Raw genomic sequence first — 22698 nt, forward strand, 5'->3', positions numbered from 1 at the left:
AGAGATAACCAAAAAGAAATAGCTAGGATAAAAAATGACAGAAATATCTATGTGGAGCCTAGAAAAGGTACAGAAAACCCAAAGGGATATGTGGAGTTCAAGGCACATGCCTGATGAGTTCCAAGTGTGGAGGAAGGAACTGACAACCTAGGATGACAGACTGCATTACATGAAACCAAAAGGACTCAGTCCAGAGTAGGGGCATTACAAGACTCTTCTTAAGCCAGGCACTAGGACAGGGCACTACTGCTTGATACCAGCTTTATGGGAGGTTATGGGCCTGGGCTTTATTGCGTGAGGGGGAAAAAAACTTCATTCTCTCGTAAGCAAGCAACTCAAAACCCCCAATATCACCACATAGCAAGAGGCTCCAAACACCATTTTAAGACTTGGTTCCGGCAGGGGGTGGTGGCTCACGCCTCAATCCCAGTACTTTGGGAGGCCAAGGAGGGAGGATTGCTTGAGGCCAGGAGTTAAAGACCAGGCTGGGCAACCTAACAAGACCTTGTTTCCGCAAAAGATAAAAAAATTAGCTGGGCATGGTGGCACACACCTGTTGTCTCAGCTACTAGGGAGGCTAAGGTGAGAGGATCATTTGAGCCCAGGAGTTTGAAGGTTGCAGTGAGCTATAATCACGCCACTGCACTTCAGCCTGGGTAAAAGAGCGAGGCCGTGTCTCCAAAAAAAAAGACTTGGTTCTGAAATATTCTTCAATCATAAAATTATAAAACCACTAGAGAAGATGGATGGGAGAGAAAGTTAAAATTTTAAAATAAAACTCTCATTCAAAATAAGCCTGGAAACTAAAATTCACAAAACATGAAAAAAAATGGTTTTAAAATATTCAAATCAACAATTACAACATAAAACCATGAAAGGTAAAGAATATCTGAAAGAACTAAGAATATTTAAACTGAAAAAGAAAAGACTAGGATACGAAAGAGATTTCAAATATTTAGATTATGGTAGAAGGGGATTTAAACTTAAATTTTGTGTGACTCCAAACAGCAAAACTGGGCCTCCCAAAAAGAACCCTTTGCTAATGATTAGATCTCTGTGAAAATGAAATAAACTGCCAGTGTAGGGTGGGTGCCCTGAAGCACATGAAATGTTAAAAAATAATTTTTTATAAAGACAGTTTTATAAAGATCATAGAGGAGAGTCACATATTGGATAGCTTTAACTATTATAAAACCTCTAAAAAACCCAACTCAGATCTTAATTAAGTTCATTTCTTCTCAAATCAATTTTGAGAGATGTTTCATATCAGAAGAGGGAGTTTCATTAATGTTTTGACAGATGATGCGATAAAAACTTTAAGTACAGCTAATAAATGGCCTACATCAGGATCCACAGATCAAGCAAGTCCCTACTTTCAATAAAGAAAAGTGGAGTTACATGGAGCAGTGACAGAAAAGATCCAAAAATAATGTTCATTAATGTTTTCTTAAGAAGGAATCAAGTATAAATATTTGCATCTGACCAGAAATTTGATCTAAAAATTTTAAATATAATCGAAGACTTCTGGTAGGAGAAAAGGAAAATTAATGGCGATATTAACACATAGTTGCCTTCTCAAAAATTTCCCAAAATACTACATGTAAAATTAAGCAGTACTTATGGCATTTCAGAGCCTAGAAAGTTTTTTCTTTCTTTTTTCTTTTTTGAAGAAAGGGTCTCACTTGGTTGCCCAGGCTGGAGTTCAGTGGCATCAGCATAGTTCACTGCAACCTCAAACTCCTAGGCTCAAGTGATCCTCAGGTTCCTGAGTAACTGGGACTACAAGCATGTGCCACCATATCTGGCTAATCTGTTTTTTATTTTTTGTAGATACGGGGTCTCACAAGGTTGCCCAGGCTGATCTCAAACCAGGCAGGCCTCCTGCCTTGGCCAACCGAAGTGCTGGGATTGCAGGCATAATTCACTGCACTCAGCCTATACTGAGGTGTTTCATACTGAGGTGTTTTCGTACAATAAGATATATTCAGCAAGTGTTTTTATAATACGAAAAGATATATTCAGCAGGTCAGGTCCCATTTAACCCTGCTGCTCTCAGTCCTAGGAATATAAGCCACTTAACCTTAAAAATCAAATCAAATAAACACTAAAAAAAAAAAAAATTCAGAAACCAAAGGGTTCCAACCTTAAGGAGCTCACAGTCAAAGCCCCAAACAGCTACCTGAAGCCCACTAAATTGAGGAGATTGGCAATATTACTTTTAGAGGACAACAAGTAGAAGAGATAACACTCTCTATAAACATTAACACACTGAAAAAACAAACAGATCAGTTGTTTCTTTAGCATTAGTACACTCAAAATATAATTGGGTATTTTGTTTCTTTAAGCACACAAAAAATAATCTATACAGGCCAGGAGCGATGGCTCACGCCTGTAATCCTAGAACTCTGGGAGGCCGAGGCGGGAGGATCACTCGAGGTCAGGAGTTCGATACCAGCCTGAGCAAGAGAGAGAGACCACGTCTCTACTAAAAATAGAAAGAAATTATCTGGCCAACTAAAATATATATAGAAAAAATTAGCCGGCCATGGTAGCACATGCCTGTACTCCCAGCTACTCGGGAGGCTGAGGCAGTAGGATCACTTAAGCCCAGGAGTTTGAGGTTGCTGTGAGCCAGGCTGATGCCACGGCACTCACTCTAGCCTGGGCAACAAAGCGAGACTCTGTCTCAAAAAAAATAAAGATAAAAAAATAATCTATATAGTCAATTACAGCTTTCTTCTAAGAAATTATGTTATCAATAGTATAGAGAAATGTTTCTATATACTCAATAAAATTACCAAATCGCTACTTTTATCTGGATCTCAGATAAGATTGACAATATCAATGCCAACTTACAATCTTTGATTTGAAGATATCCAGCAGACCTGATAAATGAGTGTACTGATTTGGCACTTTTCGAAGATGAACCATTTCAAAATCAGTACGGACACCAGGTCCTTGACATTCTCCCACATACATTCTTCGCCATTTGTGATGAATCTGCACAAAGAGTGGCACCTGGCTGCAAGATGATGATTAAACAGGAATAGAATGCAAGCTTAATAAACATTAAATAACTCCTTAAACCTTAACAATTTCCCATGTGAAATTATTTTAATCTCAAATATTTAAAAGCACTGAACAAGGAACACTCCAAAAACACAGGTTTATATTTTATAACAAAAACATTCTTAGTTCCTTTTCTCTTTACACTGTTAAACTGAAGAAACTATCATCTAGTGAAACTTTAGTCAGAAAATTGTTCTAAAATGGCTAAAGTCAGGAAACAACAGAATGAAAACTGTCTTGAATAAAAGTGAGATTTGTTCCAAATTAATAATAAAACCCAATTCACAGGTATTAATAATTAAAACAACATTTTGGTGAAATAATATATTTCACTTTATAATTTAAAGATATAGTCAAGCTTCATTATTCACAGATTTCCATATTTGCATATTAACCTACTAAATTTATTTGTAACCTCCAAATCAATATTTGAAGCATTTTCACACTCATTACAGACATGTGCAGAGCAGCAAAAATTTGAGTCACCCAACTGCACAAGTTCCCAGCTGAGGTCAAACAAGCCAATGCTCAATCTGCTTGTTTCAGCTCTTATACTGTAAACAAGTATCCTTTTCATAATCTTATTTAGTATAGTACTACATTTGTTTTTGGATTTTTGTACTTTGTGTTCGTGATTTAACTCTTTAAAGCAGCCTCGGCATAATTCTGAAGGTAGTATTCCTAAGCACAAGAAGATTGTGATGTGCCTTACAGAGAAAATACACGTGGTTAGGCAAGCTTTGTTCACACGATACATTGTTGTTGGCTGTAGGTTCAATTTTAATGACTCAACAATATATATTAAATAAAGTATCTCTTCTTTAAACGGAAACTCACATAAAACAAGGTTATGTATTAATTGACTGACAAAAGGGTGACTAGAGGCTCACAGGATTTCTCCTAGAAGCAATGGGTCAGGATTTGATAATTCAGTGTTTGTGGCAACTTCATAGTTATACACATAACTACCTTAAATAACAAGGATGGACTGTACAAATATATTTCCAAGTTAATAACGCTACATTATTAAATATTCTAACCATTGCTTAAGAAAATAAGTCCCAATTATTCACTATAAAGTACATTCACTGTAATATATTCATTTTTCCCTAGTAAGTTTACAGTGTTTTTTAGTCTACTTCATATGCAAATGAAATAAAACTGAAAATAGCAGAATAATGATTAAGCAAATTTCATTTCTTAAATACTTCCATTTAAGAATAGGGCCTAATGGTACTTGAAAATCAGTTTTAAAAAGTTCATCCAAGTAATATCTAAAATTCCTGAAGTTCTAAAATTACATTTTATAACTTAATTTAAATAACTAAGCATTTGAAAGCAAAGCACAAAAGGATAGTAAATTTATTCATTGTAAATATACATTTAATATTTCAATAAGATTCCCTTTAGAAATGGCCTCGATCTAGGTTTTATTAATTTTGTCCTTATATATCAAATTCTAGTATAATAAGATGCAAGTACATTGTTAAAAGAAAAATTTTCAGGCCAGGTGTTGTGGCTCATACCTGTAATCCCAGCATTTTGGGAGGCTTGAAGCTAGGAGTTCAAGACTAGCATGGGCAACATAGTGAGACCCTGTCTCTACCAAAAACATAATTAAAAAATTAGCTGGGTATGGTGGCACATGCCTGTGGCCTCAGCTATCTGGGAGGCTGAGGCAGGAAGATCATTTGATTACTTGAGCCTGGAAGGTCAAGGTTGTAGTGAGTTATATTAATGCCCCTGCACTCTAGCCTGGCCAACAGAGCACGACCCTGTCTCTAAAAAAAAAAAAAAAAATGAGTAAAAAGAAAAAAAATTTTTTTCTAACAAATTACATTTAACATAGTTTATTTGAGAAAAGAACAAGTTGAGAATTGGGCAACCCTCAGAACCAGAAGAGGTTCAGAGAAAGAGCTCTGCTCTGCAGCAACATGGGCACACAATAATTAATGACAAAAAAGGGAAGTGAGGTACAAAAACAGTTTAATTGGTTACAGCTCTGAAGTTGCCTTGTTTGGGCACGATCTGATCAGTTGGCAGCCCATGATTGGCCAAACCTGAGCTGCTGTGATTAAGACTCAGCTAGTTGTTCCAAAAGGACTCCTAAATTAGGCTTTCAGTTTGTACATGGACTCACTTACCTAGCAGTTCTTTATAGCAGGGATGCAGTTACAAAGGTGGTAAATATGTATTTACTAAATTCCTGATTATAGTCAAACACATAACATTTAGTAACCATTTTCCTTCATAAGTTATCACTAAAAATAGTTTTAATTTATTGTCTAGGTTTTCTGAAATGTCCACCTACCAGCCAGTGTTTCCCAAAGCAATAGAAACAGAACTCAGAAGAAGGTTGCACTTCGACTCACTGAGAACAGCATCACTGTGTGCAGCAGGGGCAATCACTAGGAACTCACGCAGCCCATACCTTAAAAAAAAAAAAAAAGAATCATTACATTAAGCAGGGGAAACTTCAGAATGTAAAAATCCATTATTTGAAAAACATGAAAAAATTTCCCTACAGGAAATTTAACAAATCAGGTTTGAACTACAGGTGTTTCTTTTTTTAAATGGCAGCTGAACCTATAACAATCTCAATTTTCTTTAAGAAGCATTTCCATCATCTACCTACTAGCTCCCCTCTATTATCTACAAATTTAAAGCAATTTACTGAAATCATAAAGGAAAGACCATTAAATAACAGTTTTGCCTTAAAAGTTAAGTTTACAAGATAAAAGAAGAAACCAAACATTGAAATCTTGCCGTAATGAATGACATTAAGTCTACCAGTGGAGAAAGTAAAGTTTTGATAGATTCACTAAATTGGAGGAAAATTATCAGCCATGATGTACATGTGCTATCTAAAAGTGAGAACACAGTTTACTAAGTATCCTAGTTAAGGAATTCTTGTATTCAATAACATACATTAGATAGAAGTCACAAAATTATCATAAAACTACTTAATCTTGTTACAATTATCTGCATTTATGAAAACATCTCATTTAGTTGCCACATTCTTTAAAGTTACAAATTTGCTGCCAATTTTTAACAACATATAAGGTCAAGTTAGTGATCTTGCCTACTGAATATTCCTGTCCTATCCACTCCTCAATGTATTTTTAATTTAATTTTATTTTGTTAAGAGATAGGTCTTGCTCTGTCACCCAGGCTGGAGTGTAGTGGCACCATCATAGCTCACTGTAACCTCAAACTACTGGACTTAAGCAATTTTCCTGCCTCTGCCTCCCCAGCAGCTGGTACTACAGGCATGTGAGGCATGTGCCACAAAGCCCAGTTAATTTTTTAATTATTTTGTAGAGACAGGGTCTCGCTAAGTTGCCCAGGCTGGTCTCAAACTCCTCACCTCAAGTGATCCTCCCGCCTTGGCCTCCCAAAATGCTGGGATTACAGGTGTGAGCCACCTTGCCTGGCCTATTTTTATTTAATATTTTTATAAATAATTTATGAAAAGAATTACTCATTTGCCTAATTTAATCTGTGGATATGTAAAGTTATAAATGTTTGTTTTTATGAACATTCTCCTCAAAAAATCCCTCAAATAGCAGTAAAGAATTTTTTAAAAAGTCTAATTCGTAATCTGTTTATCACAAGTTATTGTTTAGATGACAACAACTTACTTTATTTCCTCACCTCTCATCCACCCTCCTACCCCTGAAATCAAAATGAGTTATGCAGAGTGGCATCAAACAATGGAAAGAATTCAAAGGTTTGAATTTTAAGCTCTGAAGGTCTTTAATTTAAAATATAGTTCTCTTTTTTGCAAATGTCCTTGGAAGAAAGAAAACAAAATGAGTACATTCCCCCATGTCATCCCCCACAGTAGTGTGAAACTATCAACAGTTTCTTGTTTATTCTTCCAGAAACGTTTCATCTGTCCTTGTAACCACCTTATCCCCAAATAAGATAATACTATATGCATATAGTTTCTATACCTTCTTTTCAAAGGGCAATGCCATACTGATCAATATTTTGTTTCAAGTTTTGGGCTGCCGCAATAATGCTGCAATCGTCTATTTCTACAAGTACATTTGCATAGACAATTCCTAGAAGTTAAGTGTCAGATAAAAGAGGATATGCATTTTTAACACCGATGGCTACTGCCAAACAACTTCCTCACTGTCCATGCACCCACACAGAGTGACAGTGTATATTCCCATTAATGACAAATAAGCCAAACTAAACTTTCTATTTATCTGCAATATACCTGCTATCCCATATGTATTTGTTTTCTCTATCTAAAATGTCTCCACCTCTGCCACTCTACCATCATTACTAAATACCCAAATCCTAATGAACCTTTTTTTTTAAAGACTTACCTCAAATACCACCCTATCACACATCAAATGTGTTCCCTTCTCTGAATTCTAACATCTTTTTGCTACTGTTATAATCTTCAAAATGTCAACATAATAAGTAACAGATTTACTTTCCCTACCAGGTCTACTTGAGGCCTGAGACCATGCTTTCACAAGTAAATAACACTGAGTGGAGGCTTTAAAAAAAAAAAAGAACAAAAATCAGCAATAAAAAAAAGAACCAGATTTTTAAATGAGCAAAGGATTTGAACTGATATTACTCCAAAGAAGATATACAAATGGCAAATAAGTACATTAAAAAATGCTCAACATTACTAACCTTGAGGGAATGGAAACCAAATGCACTATGAGACAACCACCTCACCCTCATTAGGATGGCGATTATCAAAAAAAACAACAAGAATGTTGGCAAGGATGTAGAGAAATTCGAACCCTTGGGCACTGCAGGTAGGAATGTAAGATCCTCCAACGTGTGGTAGTTCTTAAAATTAAACACAGACTAACCATTTGATCCAGTTAATTCCACTTCTGGGCATATATACAAAAGAATTGATAGTCGGGGTTCAAATAGATATTTGTACACCCATATTCATAGCAGCATTGTTCATAATAGCCAAAAGGTGGAAACAACCCAAATTTCTATCAACAGATGAATGGATAAACTAAAATGAAGTATATACACACAACAAAATATTATTTAGCCTTAAAGAAGAATGAAATTCTAATACATACTGTGACATAGATGAACCTTGAAGACACTATGCTAAGTAAAATAAAAGCTAGTCGCAAAAGGGCAAATGTTATATGATTTCACATATAAGAGGTACCTAGAGGAGAATTTATAGAGGCAGAAAGTAGATTGGTGGTTACCACGGCTTGGATGGGAGGAGATAAGTTATTGTTTAACAATTACAGAGTTTCAGTATGGGATGATAAAGTTCTGGACATGGACAGAAGTAATGGTTGCACAGAAATGTGAATATACTCACTACCACTGAACTGTGCAGTTAAAAATGGTTAAAATGGTACATTTTGTTATGTTTTACCACAAAAAATTAAACATAAAAAATGAGGGAAAAAATGACATACATTTTAAAGATTAAGAGATATAAATGGCTAATATCTATTAAAAGATGATCAACCTCACTAGTTATTAGGAAAATAAAAATTAAAAAAAGATACCACTGTCAACCTATTGGCAAAAAAAATAAAATACTGATAAGCTCCAGTGTTGGCAAGAGTCTTGGGTATGCCACAGGTGGTGATATAAACTTTAAGAACATTTTTAGGGGGCAAAAGGGCAGAATATATCAATATTAAAATTGACAAACCTCAAACTAATTATATCTCTTCATATCTATGCTGTAAAACCATTCATATAAATGCAAAAAGATATGTGTACATATATCTAACAAAATATGCACAAGATCTGTATAAGGAAAACTAAAAAATTCTGATGAGATATCAGAGAACTAAATTTTTAAATGGCGATATTCCATATTCATGGATAGGAAGACAATATTATCAAGATATCAGTTCTTTCCAACTTGATCTATAGATCAATGCAATCGCAATGAAAATCCCTGCAACCTAGTTTGAGGACATCAACAAATTGATTCTAAAGTTTATATGGAGAGGCAAAAAACTCAGAATAGCCAACAAAATATTAAAGAAAAAGAAAAGTTGGAGGACTAACACTACCAAAGTTCAAGAACTATTATAAAGCTACAGAAATCAATAGTGTGGTACTGCCAAAAGAATAGACAAATAGATCAGTGGAACAGAACAGAGAGCCCAGAAATAGACCCACATAAATATAGTCAACTGATCTCTGCAGAGGAGCAAAGGCAATACAATGGAGAAAAGATAGTGCTTTCAACAAACGGTACTGGAACAACTGGACATGCACCTGCAAAAAAATGAATCTAGACGCAGAGCTTACACCCTTCACAAAAACTAACTCAAAATAGATCAGAGGCTGGGCACAGTGGCTCAAGCCTGTAATTCTAGCACTTTGGGAGGCCAAGGAGGAAGGATCATTTGAGCCTGGGAGTTTGAGACCAGCTTGGGCAACAAAGCAAGACCCTGTCTCTACCAAAAAAAGAAAAAGAAAAAGAAAATTAGCCAGGCATGGTAGCATGTGCCTGTCGTCCCAGCTGCTAGGGAGGCTAAGATGGGAAGATCACTTGACCCTGGAAGTTTGAGGTTGCAGTAAGCTATGATGACACCACTACACTCTAGCCCAGGCAACAGAGCAAGACCCTGTCTCAAAAAAAAAAAAAAAAAGCTGATCACAGAGAAGAGTATAAAATGCAAAGCAATAAAACTCTCAGAAGATGGCTCACACCTATAATCCCCAGCACTTTGGGAGGCAAAGGCAAGGGGATCACTTGAACCCAGAGTTCAAGAACAGCCTGGGAAACACAGGGGAACTCCATTTCTACAAAAAATAAAAAAAAGTAGCCAGGCATGGTGGCACATGCCTGTAGTCCCAGCTACTTGGGAGGCAGAGGCAGGAGGATCGCTTGAGTCTAGGAGTTCAAGGCTGCAGTGAGCTATAATCGTGCCACTGCACTCTGGCCTGGGTGACAAAGCAAGACCCTATCTCTTATTTAAAAAAAAAAAAAAAAAAACTACTAGAAGATAATATAGAAGAAAATCTAGATGACCTTGGGTTTTTTTGATGACTTTTTAGATGCAATGCCAAAGGCATAATACGTGAAAGAAAGAATTGATATGCTAGACTTCATTAAAATTAGAAATTTCTGCTCTGTGAAAGACACTGTCAAGAGAATGAAAAGATAAACACAAACTGGGAGGAAATATTTGCCAAAGACTTATCAGATAGAGAACTGTTATCCAAAATATACAAAGAACTCTTAAAACTCAAAAACACAAATACAATCAACCCAATTAAAAAAACATGGGCCAAAAACCTCAAAGACACCTCACCAAAGAATATATACAGATGGCAAATAATCATATGAAAAGATGTTCCTCATATGAAATCAGAGAAATGCAAATTAAAACAACAAGATACCACTACATACATATTAGAATGGCCAAAATCCAAAACACTGACAACATCACTTCTGGCGAGGATGTGGAGCAACAGGAACCTTCGTTCATTGTTGCTGGGAATGCAAAATGGCACAGCCACGTTGAAAGACAGTTTGGTGATTTCTTACAGAACTAAACATACAATCCAGCAGTCATGCTCCTCAGTTATTTACCCAAAGAAGTTGAAAGTTTATGTCCACAAAAAATTCACACATGGATGCTTATAACAGCTTTATTCATAACTGCTAAAACTTAGAAGCAATCAAAATGTCCTTCAGTAGGTAAATGGAAAAATAAACTATAGTACATCCAGACAATGGAATATGATTCAGCACTAAAAAGAAATGAACTATGAAGCCATGAAAAGACACACAGGGAACTGAAATACATATTAAAAGTGAAAGAAATCAATTTGAAAAGGCTAAATACCTTAGATTCCAACTTATAACACTCTGGAAAAGGCAGAACTATGGGGACAGTAAAAGATCAGTGGTTGCCAGGGGTTAGAGGGAAGCAGAGATGAACAGGCAGAGCACAAAGGACTTTTAGGGCAGTGAAACTACTCTGTATGATACCATAGTGGTGGATACCTGTCATTATACACTTGCCCAAACTCACAGAATGCTTAATACCAAGAGTGAATCCTAACACAAACTATGTACCCTGGGTAACAATGATGTGTCCATATAGGTTCATCAACTGTAACAAACATACTACTCTGGTGGGGGATGTTGATGATGGAGAAAGCTATGCATGTGTGGGGAAAGGGAGTATATGAGAAATCTCTGTACTTTTCACTCAATTTTGCTGTGAATCTACTCTAAAACATAATCTATTTGAAAAACAAAACTCACATCATAAGGTCTAGTTAATATGGAAGTATGTCATAAAGGAGATGATAAACCATATGCAACCTACAAAAAATACATATATATATAATTCATATAATCATAAAGGCTTATATAATCATTAGGCTTAGCATTAAACTGGGAGGTGCTTGATATAAAAATTGAAACTAGAAAATTTCAAAATATTAATAGTTATAGATCAACAGATAAACCATCAAGACTGGGCACTTGACAAAAATCCCAAAAATCTATTTTCTAGAATTTGATATGAAAAAGTTAATTTAATCATATATTGTCCCATTTTGATAGGGTCAATCTATACTAATTGTATATTTATGGTACAAATGAGTATACTGTATAATAGTTTTAAATTTGCACTGTCATTGCTTTAATATTAACTTTAGCTTCACAAAAAAATTTATAGGTGAAAACTTGTGTATGTTATTCAGTTGCTAAGAAGCATGATGAGTAATTTGTATCCTTGAAAATTTTGAGAAATTTAATTTTTAGCTATTATAATAAAAATTCTATGAATAATAGTATGAAAACATTATGAACTCCTTTTAAGATGACAGTTCACATTAGTCCTAACTACATACAAAAGTTCTTTCATCTTTTCCCATTCACAACTCTCTGCTGCCATACTCCAGGCTATCCAAACTACCCACAGGTTTCAAAAGTTCATTTAGGCATCATCACCTCTACTAATGCTGTCCTTCTGCCTTGAATATCTTTCCACCCAACTTACTAGTAAACATATTTACCTGGGCTTATTCTCACTTGTCTTTCAGGATTCAGCTGAGGTATCATCTCATCTGGAAACATTTTCTTAACTTAATCTTGTCTGAATTAGGGGTATCTCCCACAAGTTTGCAACAAACCCTGTGCTGCCCTCTATGAGACAATTTATCACAGTGTTGTCAATGTTTGATCCCTTATCTCTCCTCCTATTAGTCTCAAAGATTACTGAGGCAGGGACTATGTTTTATCCTTGGTATTCCAGTATCTGGTTTACAGTAAATGTTTAAAAATAATGCTTGAAGAAAAGAAAATGGATATACTTTTAATATGCTTAATTTTTAAACAATTCTCAAAAGTTTTATTGTTGGCTTTTTAATCTTTAAGAAAGATCAAAGAAGAAAAAACTGGAAGTGACTTCCAACCATGTGGCAAACTGACATGACACAGACCCTCCTTCCCTGAAAACACAGAAATACCTAATCAAATACGACAATGTTGTAAAAATACATAGCTGAACTTTAAAAAAAGGGAACTGAAAGGCAGAAGTGAGCATGCAAGGTGACTCTGAAGAATCCCAGAAGATTATCAGCTGTGGATACAGGCTCTAACAGCTAGGGACTGGAAGCTAATATTTTACAGGATAAGCCGTTTAGCTGCTAAAAGTCAGTTAGTATGACTTAAAAAATGTCTTCAAAACTATGTTGTGATAGAATGGGGAGACTGAGAAGGATGAAAGAAAAGTCTGTTTATGTCTGAGAATAGCATGTATTTTATCCCAGCAGTCATAATGTGAATTATATAACTCTCAGATTGATGAGGTGTACCCAGTCCAGGGAAAGTAGTCTTTGGCATGTATCCAGGCTAGGCTATGTCCAAGAATGCCCCATCCTCATAATAAATACAAATAAAGGTAGGCTAGAAATCATGCTTCCAGAAGTACAACATCAAATATTATTAGGTTGGTGCAAAGTAACTGTGGTTTTAGCATTATTGAAATTTGCCATTTGATACTGGAATACATTCTTAAATAAACATGGTTATGTTATACATCATTTTAATGCACATTTCTCCTTTTATGTATTTTTGCTAATGACATTACTTGCTGTTTATTTTATATTTATTTTAGACTATGGAAATGATGTTAGACAAAAAGCAAATTTGAGCAATTTTCTTATTCAAGTTCAAAATGCATCGTAAAGCAGCAGAGACAACTTGAAACATCAACAATGCATTTGGCCTAGGAACTGCTAACACACACACACACACAGTGAATTGGTGGTTCAAGAAGTTTTGCAAAGGAGACCAGAGCCTTGAAGATGAGGAGCACAGTGGCCAGCCATTGGAAGTTGACAACGACCAATTGAGAGCAATCATGGATACTGATCCTCTGACAACCATGAAGAAGTTGCTGAAGAACTCAAGGCTGACCATTCTACGGTCGTTTGGCATTTGAAGCAAATTGGCAGGTGAAAAAGCTCGTAAGCGGGCGCCTCATGAGCCGACTGAAAATCAAAAAAATTGTCATTTTGAAGTGTCATCTTCTCTTCTTGTACACAACAACAATAAGCCATTTCTCAATCTCTCCATCAGATTGTTGACGTGTGACGAAAAGTGGATTTGATGTGAAAACTGGCGATGACCCAATAGTTGGACTGAGAAGAAGCTCCAAAGCACTTCCCAAAGCCCAACCTGTACCAAAAAAAAGGTGGTCCTGGTCACTGTTCGATGGTCTGCAGCCGTCTGATCCACTCCAGCTTTCTGAATCCAGGCAAAACCATTACATCTGAGAAGTATGCTCAGCAAATCAATGAGATGCACCAAAAACTGCAATGCCTGTAGCAGGCACTGGTCAACAGAAAGGGCCCAATTCTTCTTCATGACCACACCCAACTGCACATCACACAACCAACGCTTCAAAAGTTGAATGAATTGAGCTGTGAAATTTTGCCTCATGAGCCATATTCACTTATCTCTTGCCGACTGACTACCACTTCTTCAAGCATCTCTACAACTTTTTGCAGGGAAAATGCTTCCACAACCAGCAGGATGCAGAAAATGCTTCCCAAGAGTTTGTTGAATTCCAAAGCATGGGTTTTCATGCTACAGGAGTAAACAAATTTATTTCTCATTGGCAAAAATGTGTTGATTGTAACGGTTCCTATTTCAATTAATAAAGATGTGTTTGAACCTCGTTACAAAGACTTAAAATTCAGCCTGAAATCGCAATTACTTTTGCACCAACCTAATATCATCCACAACTGTGCCTTTGCTTATGAAGCTCTGGGACCAGGCAGCTGCATATCTTTTGGATGCCACCAATCTCTCTACTATATAACCTACACACACCAGCTTCCTTCTATATCCTTTAGATTTATTTCATCAATCTAAATGACCACAGAGGTTGCAACATTCTCTCACTGAATGGCCTCTCAGGCATATAGGTGTGCATGAGGCAAGGAACCAGAACTGGGATTTCTGTTTAAAGCCTGGACCCTAGATGGAATGGAGACTTCAATAAAATGAGAATGCCAAGCCCAGAAAGTTTCAATGGCAAATTCTATTAAACAGTTAAAAGAAGATAACATCAATTTTACACAATCTCTTCTGGAAAATACAAGAGAACAAAACACTTCCCAACTCACATTATAAGGCCAGCATTACTCTGATATCTACGTCAAAGAGAAAAGAGAAAAGAAAACTACAGCTCAATATCCCTTATGAACATGGAAACTAAACTCCCTAACAAAATATTAACATATCAAATACAGCCACACACACACACACACACACACACACACACACACACACACACACAGACAAATATAACTCCACAAAGTGGATTTTATCTTGAGAATGCAAAGGTGGTTAGATATCTAAAAATCAATCAATGCAATCACCATATTAAAAATCTAAAGAAGAAAAAACAAATGATCACATCAATTTAAACAGAAAAATCAAAATTCAATATCCATTCATGATAAAAACTCTCAGCAAAGTAGGAATAGAAGAGAACTTTGTCAAACTGATAAACACCACTACAAAAAAACCTACAACTAATATCATATTTAATGATAAATGACCAAATGCTTTCCCCCTGAGAGCAGGAACAAGACAAAGACATCTACTCTTACCACTCCTACTCAATATTTTTACTGGAATCCCTAGCCAGTTTTAAAAGGAAAAGGAAAAGGAAACAAAACAAAACAAAACAGTGATTAGAAAAGAAATAAAACTATCCATAGTCACAGACAACATGACTGTTTATATATACAGAAGATATCAAAGAAACTACGAAACTCCTAGAACTAATAATTGAGTTTAGCAAGGTCATGGGAAACAAAGTAAACACATTAAAATCAGTCATAGTCCTCTATACTAGCAATGAACAATTGGAAATGAAAATCTTAAAAATAATATCATTACAACAGTTCTTTTAAAAGAAAGCAATAATTAGGTATAAATGTAACAAAACATTTACATGAGCTGTATGCTGAAAACTGTAAGACACTGATGAAGTAATCAAGGAAGACTTACAAATTGGAGAGACCTATCATGTTCATAAAATGGAAGAACTGTCGTGGTAAAGATATCAATTCTCCCCAAACTAACCTAAAGATTTAAAGTAATTCCAATCAAAATCCCAGCAGGAGTTTTTGTTGACATAGACAAACCCATTCTAAAATGTAAATGGAAAGGCATAGGAGCCAGAATAGCCAAAATAACTTTGAAAAGGAAGAATAAAGTTGGAGAAATCACACTTCCCAATTTTAAGACTTACTATAAAACTACAGAAATCAAGAGTATCCAGACATACACCCACAAAAATAAACCCTAATTATTTTTAAAAAAGTATAAAAGCAATTCAAAGGAGAAAGGATACTGTTCAATAAATGGTGTTGGAACTGAACATCCCGATATAAAAAAAGAACCTAAACCTCTTACTTTATACAAAAATTAACTTGAAAAGGATAAACATAAAATGTAAACCTTTTATAATAAAACACAGGAAAATTGTCCAGGTGATAAAAGTCAGCATCACTAATGATTAAGTCACAATAGCATGTACCCTGATATCATGAAAAGGGCACTTCACCCCTGTGGTAGTCTTTCCAAAAATCCCTAACCCCCAGACAATCTTAACAAAAACATGAGACCAACCCAAATTGAGGGAGGTCCTACAAATACCTGACCAGTACCTCAAACTACTAAGGTGATGAAAAACCAAGAAAGACTAAGAAACTTTCAGAGACCAGAGACTAGGCAGACATGATAAGTAAATGCAATGTGATATCCTGGATCGGATTCTCAAATAGAAAATAGACATTAGTGGAAAAACTAGTTAAATTAAGTTTAGCTAATAATAATATAACAATGTTGGTTTTTCAGTTTTGACACATGTACCATGGTAACATAAGCTGTTAAGTCAGGGGAAACTGGGTGAGGAGCATACTAGATAGAATAATCTTCAACTTTTCTGTAAACCTAAAATTATTCCAAAATAAAAAAAAATTTATCTTTAAAAAAACATGAGAAAAATTTGTGATCTAGAGCAAAGAGTCCTTAGACATGGCACCAAAGCACAATCCATAAAATAAAAAATTAATAAACTGGACTTCATCAAATTTTGTAACTTTTGTTTTAGAAAAGACATTGCAAAGAGAATGAAAAGACAAATTTGGGAGAAAATATCTACAAATCATATATTCTAAAAAGGATTTATATACGAAATTTAAATAACTCTTAAAAACTCAACAATAAGAAAACAAACACCCCAACTAAAAAATATACAAAAGACTTGAACAAAGACTTTAACACAGACAAGATAACAATGGTTATACACATGAAAGATGTTCAAAATTAAAATTAAAATTAGAATAAGATACTACTACACATCTACTAAAATGGCTAAAAATAAAACATATTGACCACATCAAGTGCTGCTAAGGCTTAAAAACTGGAATTCTCATATATATTGTTGGTAGGAATGCAAAATGGTACAGCTTATTCTAACAATCAGTATAGCAGTTTCTTATAAAGTTAAACATACATTTATTAAATACCTATGACTTAACAATCCCACTCTGGGTATTTACCCAAGTGAACTGAAAATATATTTTCACACAAAAACCTATGCATAAATATTTATAGCAGCTGTATTCATAAATGCCAAAACCTAGAAACAACCCTAATATCCCTCAACGAATGAATGAGTAAACGAACTGTGGGATATCCTGAAAATACTACCCAGCAATACAATGGAACAAACTATTGATATATAGAATTTACTTCAAAGGACCTCAAAGGCACTATGTTGAGTAAAAGAAGCCAGTCTCAAATGGTTACATATGGTATAATTCTGTTTATGTGACACTCTCAAAAGGATAGAAATATAGTGACCAAGAACAGATCAGTAATTTCAGGGATTATAAGGATGTGGGGAGGGTGTGCCTACTAAGGGACAAAAGAGATTTTTTGTGGGGGTTACAGAACTCTTGCCCAAAGTGGCAGAGATATTAAGTGCCTGAGCTAGGAATTAAACCTAATTCAGTCTCTGGCCCAACACTAGGTATTCAATTAATGCTGAATGAATGAATTCATGCAAAGCCCATGTTCTATGATGCCATGCTGCCTTTGATATATTTAGTCATGTTAAATACATGTACTCATATTTTAAAAAGTCAGAAGAAAATCTGGAAGGATTAGAGTAAATTTAATAAATGTAGGCCAGGCGCGGTGGCTCACGCCTGTAATCCTAGCTCTGGGAGGCCGAGGCGGGTGGATCGCTCGAGGTCAGGAGTTCGAGACCAGCCTGAGCAAGAGTGAGACCCCGTCTCTACTAAAAAAATAGAAAGAAATTATCTGGCCAACTAAAAAATATATATACAAAAAAAAAATTAGCCGGGCATGGTGGCTCATGCCTGTAGTCCCAGCTACTAGGGAGGCTGAGGCAGTAGGATCGCTTAAGCCCAGGAGTTTGAGGTTGCTGTGAGCTAGGCTGATGCCACGGCACTCACTCTAGCCCGGGCAACAAAGTGACACTCTGTCTCAAAAAAAAAAAAAAAAATAAAATAATAATAAATGTAATTATTGAATTCGTTCTTTAGTTATCAAGTTGCTTACGTTCACAATTTTTAAAAGATCATACAAAAACAACAGGTATATTTATGAAACATTATCCAGTTTATTTGCAGTTATAAATCATTTTCATCTTTTTTAAATATGCTACAGTCTATCTGCTATAGTAGTCACAATGAAATGAGGAATAAAGAAATAAACAGAGACATCATTTTATCCTCCCTTAGAAATTCTTTAATTAAAAAAAAAAAATCAAAAGACTAACTCAAACTAATAGAGTAAGTTTAAACCAGTACACAAACTTCCTTTAATTAGGTCTCCTTTCTTAACTGTATACTCATACTAGGGCCATTCTGGTGGTGGTATGTTTTAACATCATCTTATCCAAAATAAAGTACAGAGACATTTTGATAACTGAAAAAGCTGGAAGAGACCTTTTAAATGTGATATACTGTAGTCTCCCCTTTATCCTCGGGAGTTACATTCTAAGACCCCCAGTAGATGTCTAGAACTGCAGATAGTAACAAACCCTATATATACTGTTTTTCCCTATACATACATATCAATGATAAAGTTTAATTTGAAAATTGGGCACAGTAAGAGCTTAACAATAGAATAATTATTACAATATTCTGTAATAAAGTTATGTGAATATGGTCTCTTTCTTTCTCAAGATATTTTAAGGTACTATACTCATCCTCCTCCTTGTGATCTGTCAATCTGATAACTAAGACAGCTACTAAGTGACTGTTGGGAGGGTAGGGTACACAGCATGGATATGGTGGACAAAGGGATGAGTCACCTCCCAGACAGGATGGTGTGAGATTTCATCACACTACTCAGAACAGTGCATAATTTAAAACTTATGAATTATTTTTTTCTGGAATTTTCCATTTAATATTTTCGGACTGAGGTTGACTGCAGGTAACTGAAACTGCAGAAGGCAAAACTATACACAAGAAGGGACTACTGTACCTCTTACATTAACATATCACATTTATAGTTTAGACATAAGTGAGTTTTGATTTTACCACATAGCTGTTTGAGATCAACATTTTATTTCAATACAATATCCAATGATACGTATTAAAATTTCTATGATACTTAAAATGTTCTATGCTATCAGCAAAGCTACAGTTAAGCACTACCCTTGATTATGAAACACAGTGCAGAAAAGAGTGAACAGTAGGCCTGTGACTGTTAGTTACCCTTTAGTTGCAGCTTCAATCACAACCTTGCTGGCAAGGCTGGTTCTTAGCTGGCACCCGGGTATTTGGATTTGGGGAGGGTTCTCACCATTCCCAGAACTGATTAAAAGTTATTCGCTGTGCCTAAACTGTTTATGCAAACAATGTGGTTTATGCTAAACATCTACTTTCCTTCTAGGAGTCTGAAATTTTGGTATATACGAGTAAGAGGGTGCCTACATGACCAGTTAAAAACCTTAGGGGCTGAGCCTCTAACAAATTTCCCTGATAGACAATGTTTTACATGAACTGTCACAACTTGTCGCTGAGGGAACTGAGTACATCCTGTGACTCCATTAGAAAAGGACTCTTAAAAGCTTGCACTAACTGGACTTTGTTTCATGTGCCTTTTTCCTTTGCTGATTTTGCTTAGCATCCTGTTGCTGTAATAAATCATCTGTAAGTACAACTATATGCTGAGTCCTGTCAGTCCTCTTAGCAAATCACTAAAGGGTAGTCTTAGAGTCTCTCCAACAAACATACTAAGAGATATCTGAATAAAATATATACGTACCATCTTACCAAGCAATGTGCTCTTGGAGGAAAGTCATTATTCATACATAGCAAATCTTGCATAGATTGTGGAATGACATCTACAAAAACATTTGTTAATGAAAAAGTTATTATGTCCATTATCAGGCAGAGTTTTACAATATGCTTTGAGATAATACATGTCTTGCTAGCCCATGTAGTTTTGCCATTGCTTTAAGATTTATATCTAAAGCTAGCTAAGATTGGGTGGAGGGGGATCTCTCTCTCTCTCTCTCTCTCTTTTTTTTCTTCAAAGTCAGCCTATAAAAAAGACAAATATCATTCCCATGTTTATAATTTTTTTTGCTTCTAAGTCATAACCCAAACAATTCCTCACCCTTACTAAAATGCTTTGTTTGATTTGTTCGTCTTGGCTTGCTCTTGTCTCTCTTTCTTTTCTTCAAAATTCTTCTTAGAGATCTGTCAACTCCCTATACCCTCCACAGCTAGCTTTTTCTGGTCCCCTAGCCATCTTAAATTGTTCTTGTAAAACCTCTACCCAGGTTCCCACTTGTAACCCATGTATCTTTATGCACTAAAATTAATATTCATAAGACACTAACAGCAATGATCACAAATATATAATAAATTCAAGGCATAAGTAGTATCTGTTCATAAAAAATATTTTTTTGTTATATAGCTATTATTGCTTTAAAAAACCTGTATTTTTAATTTTGCTAAAAGAGTAAATAGAACACTAATGATCTGACACTCTACATAACCAAAAGCAATGGACAATACCAAAAAAATAAATGATCAGTGCTTAAATCTTCTGACCTCTGTTAATATAGTTTTATATGTGTAGCTCTAAAACCGAGCTGATGCTTTGCTTGTAACTTCCACAATTAGTCATAGCTTCAGTCACAATCAAATTATTAATAAAAGAAAACTGCACAGTACATACAATCCCTTAATTAGCTTAAATTCATTTTTCTCTTATACCACAGTCCCCGTCATCTCAAAAACACTGACCCTAAGCCTCCTTACTACCACAGCTCTTCCTTGACGTATGATGTCCTTAAATTAACAGTACTTAAAATTTTGCTATCTTAAACATCTGCCTTAATTAATCAGCAGAATGTTGGACCTGGAAATCCCAGGCTATTATGAGACCTCCCACCAATTGCAGACACTTCCCTCTTCCCTTTACTCTGACAGTTCTTATATTCATATTCTGGCTTAATTATTTTATTTGCTGTATAATTGTCTTACACATGTATATATATAGTTGATGTTATCTGCCCTAGTTTCTGAATCTGAACGCAGATGTTACCAAATTGTTTTATTTGTAATAAGAAATTTCCTATATATATAATAGAAAGGTAATATAATTCTATTCCTACACAAAAAAATGCATAGATATTTCAGGTCTCTGTTTATAAATGATAATCGGTTTGTATCTGAAAAACTTTAACAGACATTTGGCCTATTTATTTGCTGAGTGAATAAAGAAAGGTATTTGACTGATAGCTAGCTCTGAAATTCATGTTTTTTCAATGCCATGCTGACTCACTATTATATATATATCTCAGGACAGAAGATTTTCAATGATTTGACCTATTGACAGTTATAAACACCATTTACTGAGTACCTAGCATAGGTCAGGTACCAAGATAGTTGCTTACATACAATATCTCATTAAATCTTCACATTAACCCTCCAGGTAATATTATTTCATTTTACAAATGAGACAACTCAAATTTATAAAGGTCAAATAACTAGTAAGTAGAAAAACCAGAATTTTAATCCACTTGGTCTAACTCCAAAATCTGTATTTATAAATGCTTCAAGGCCAAGATTACTTGTTTAATTGTCCATAACATCTTTTTTGATCACTCCTGATTAAAACTGATCTTTTCTCCTCTGGACTCTAGTAGAACTTTATCCATACTTTGGGATGCCCTTTATCGCTTTCTAACTGCTATTACTACTGTTACTTATCTATCTTATTTCCCCCACTGGAATGTAAGACTGATTTAAGTTTGGGTTCAAAAGGGCTTGGCAGAGTACCTAACACATGTATTAGCCATAATTGAATAGCTAATTAATTAAATGTACCAATTTAATTAATTTTAAAATGAATAGGACTGTAATTCTTCTACTTCAGATGCAGAACGACCTCATACTCTACTTCAGATGTGAAGCAACTTTGCATATGTAAAACATTTCTGGAGTATACTACTGAATTAAGAAAACTAAATTCATAATTCAAAATTATAACCACTCTTAAAAGTCAGGAGTTAAAAATATGTAGTAAAAACTTACCTTCTAATAATTCATCTTTTCCTTCTTTATCAGTGAACTCTTGTACAAGATAATGATGAGTGACTGAGAACTTGAAGTCAGCAAAGGAAATTTCATCTGATTTCTCTTCCCATGTGCCAGAAGTAAATATACCCTGTATATAACAATAAAATGGAAAACCATACACATTAATCAATAGTTAATATTACATTTATTAACCATAGGGATTTTTTCCCCTTTTCTGCCCACTGATCTAAAAGTTTCATCCTCTAGTTAGCCTCTATATAAAGAAAGAACAAAGAAAAACACATAAATGAATAAAATCAAGAGGAAATTATTTTATAAATGATTTATCAGTGTTCCTTTAAAAAGAAAATTCTCTTAGACTATCAAATGACTTACAAAAATTATAATTTTTGTGAGATGTCTTTATATGAAATCATGAATACACAGTAAATCCCATGTCTCTTCACATGCAAATAAAAACCTCTCTACCAACAACAGAACCTCTACCAGTTATTTTTAACTGAAAATGATAAAATT

General features: G+C 35.0%; 1 protein-coding gene across 1 annotated transcript in view; it reads right to left on the minus strand.

Annotated features, from left to right (window-relative positions):
- The window catches only part of RAB3GAP1 (RAB3 GTPase activating protein catalytic subunit 1), a 96741-nt gene that overhangs the window by 46624 nt on the left and 27419 nt on the right, over nucleotides 1–22698 (minus strand). The window contains exons 4-7 of the mRNA XM_045559957.1: nucleotides 22177–22309; nucleotides 19895–19973; nucleotides 5381–5500; nucleotides 2857–3022 (exon numbers count right to left, since the gene is read on the minus strand). Of these exons, the coding sequence (XP_045415913.1) occupies nucleotides 2857–3022; nucleotides 5381–5500; nucleotides 19895–19973; nucleotides 22177–22309 (498 nt within the window). The remainder of the gene's footprint in view (nucleotides 1–2856; nucleotides 3023–5380; nucleotides 5501–19894; nucleotides 19974–22176; nucleotides 22310–22698) is intronic.

This window comes from Lemur catta, chromosome 8 (genome assembly GCF_020740605.2).
Source record: "Lemur catta isolate mLemCat1 chromosome 8, mLemCat1.pri, whole genome shotgun sequence".
Taxonomy (NCBI): Eukaryota; Metazoa; Chordata; class Mammalia; order Primates; family Lemuridae; genus Lemur; species Lemur catta.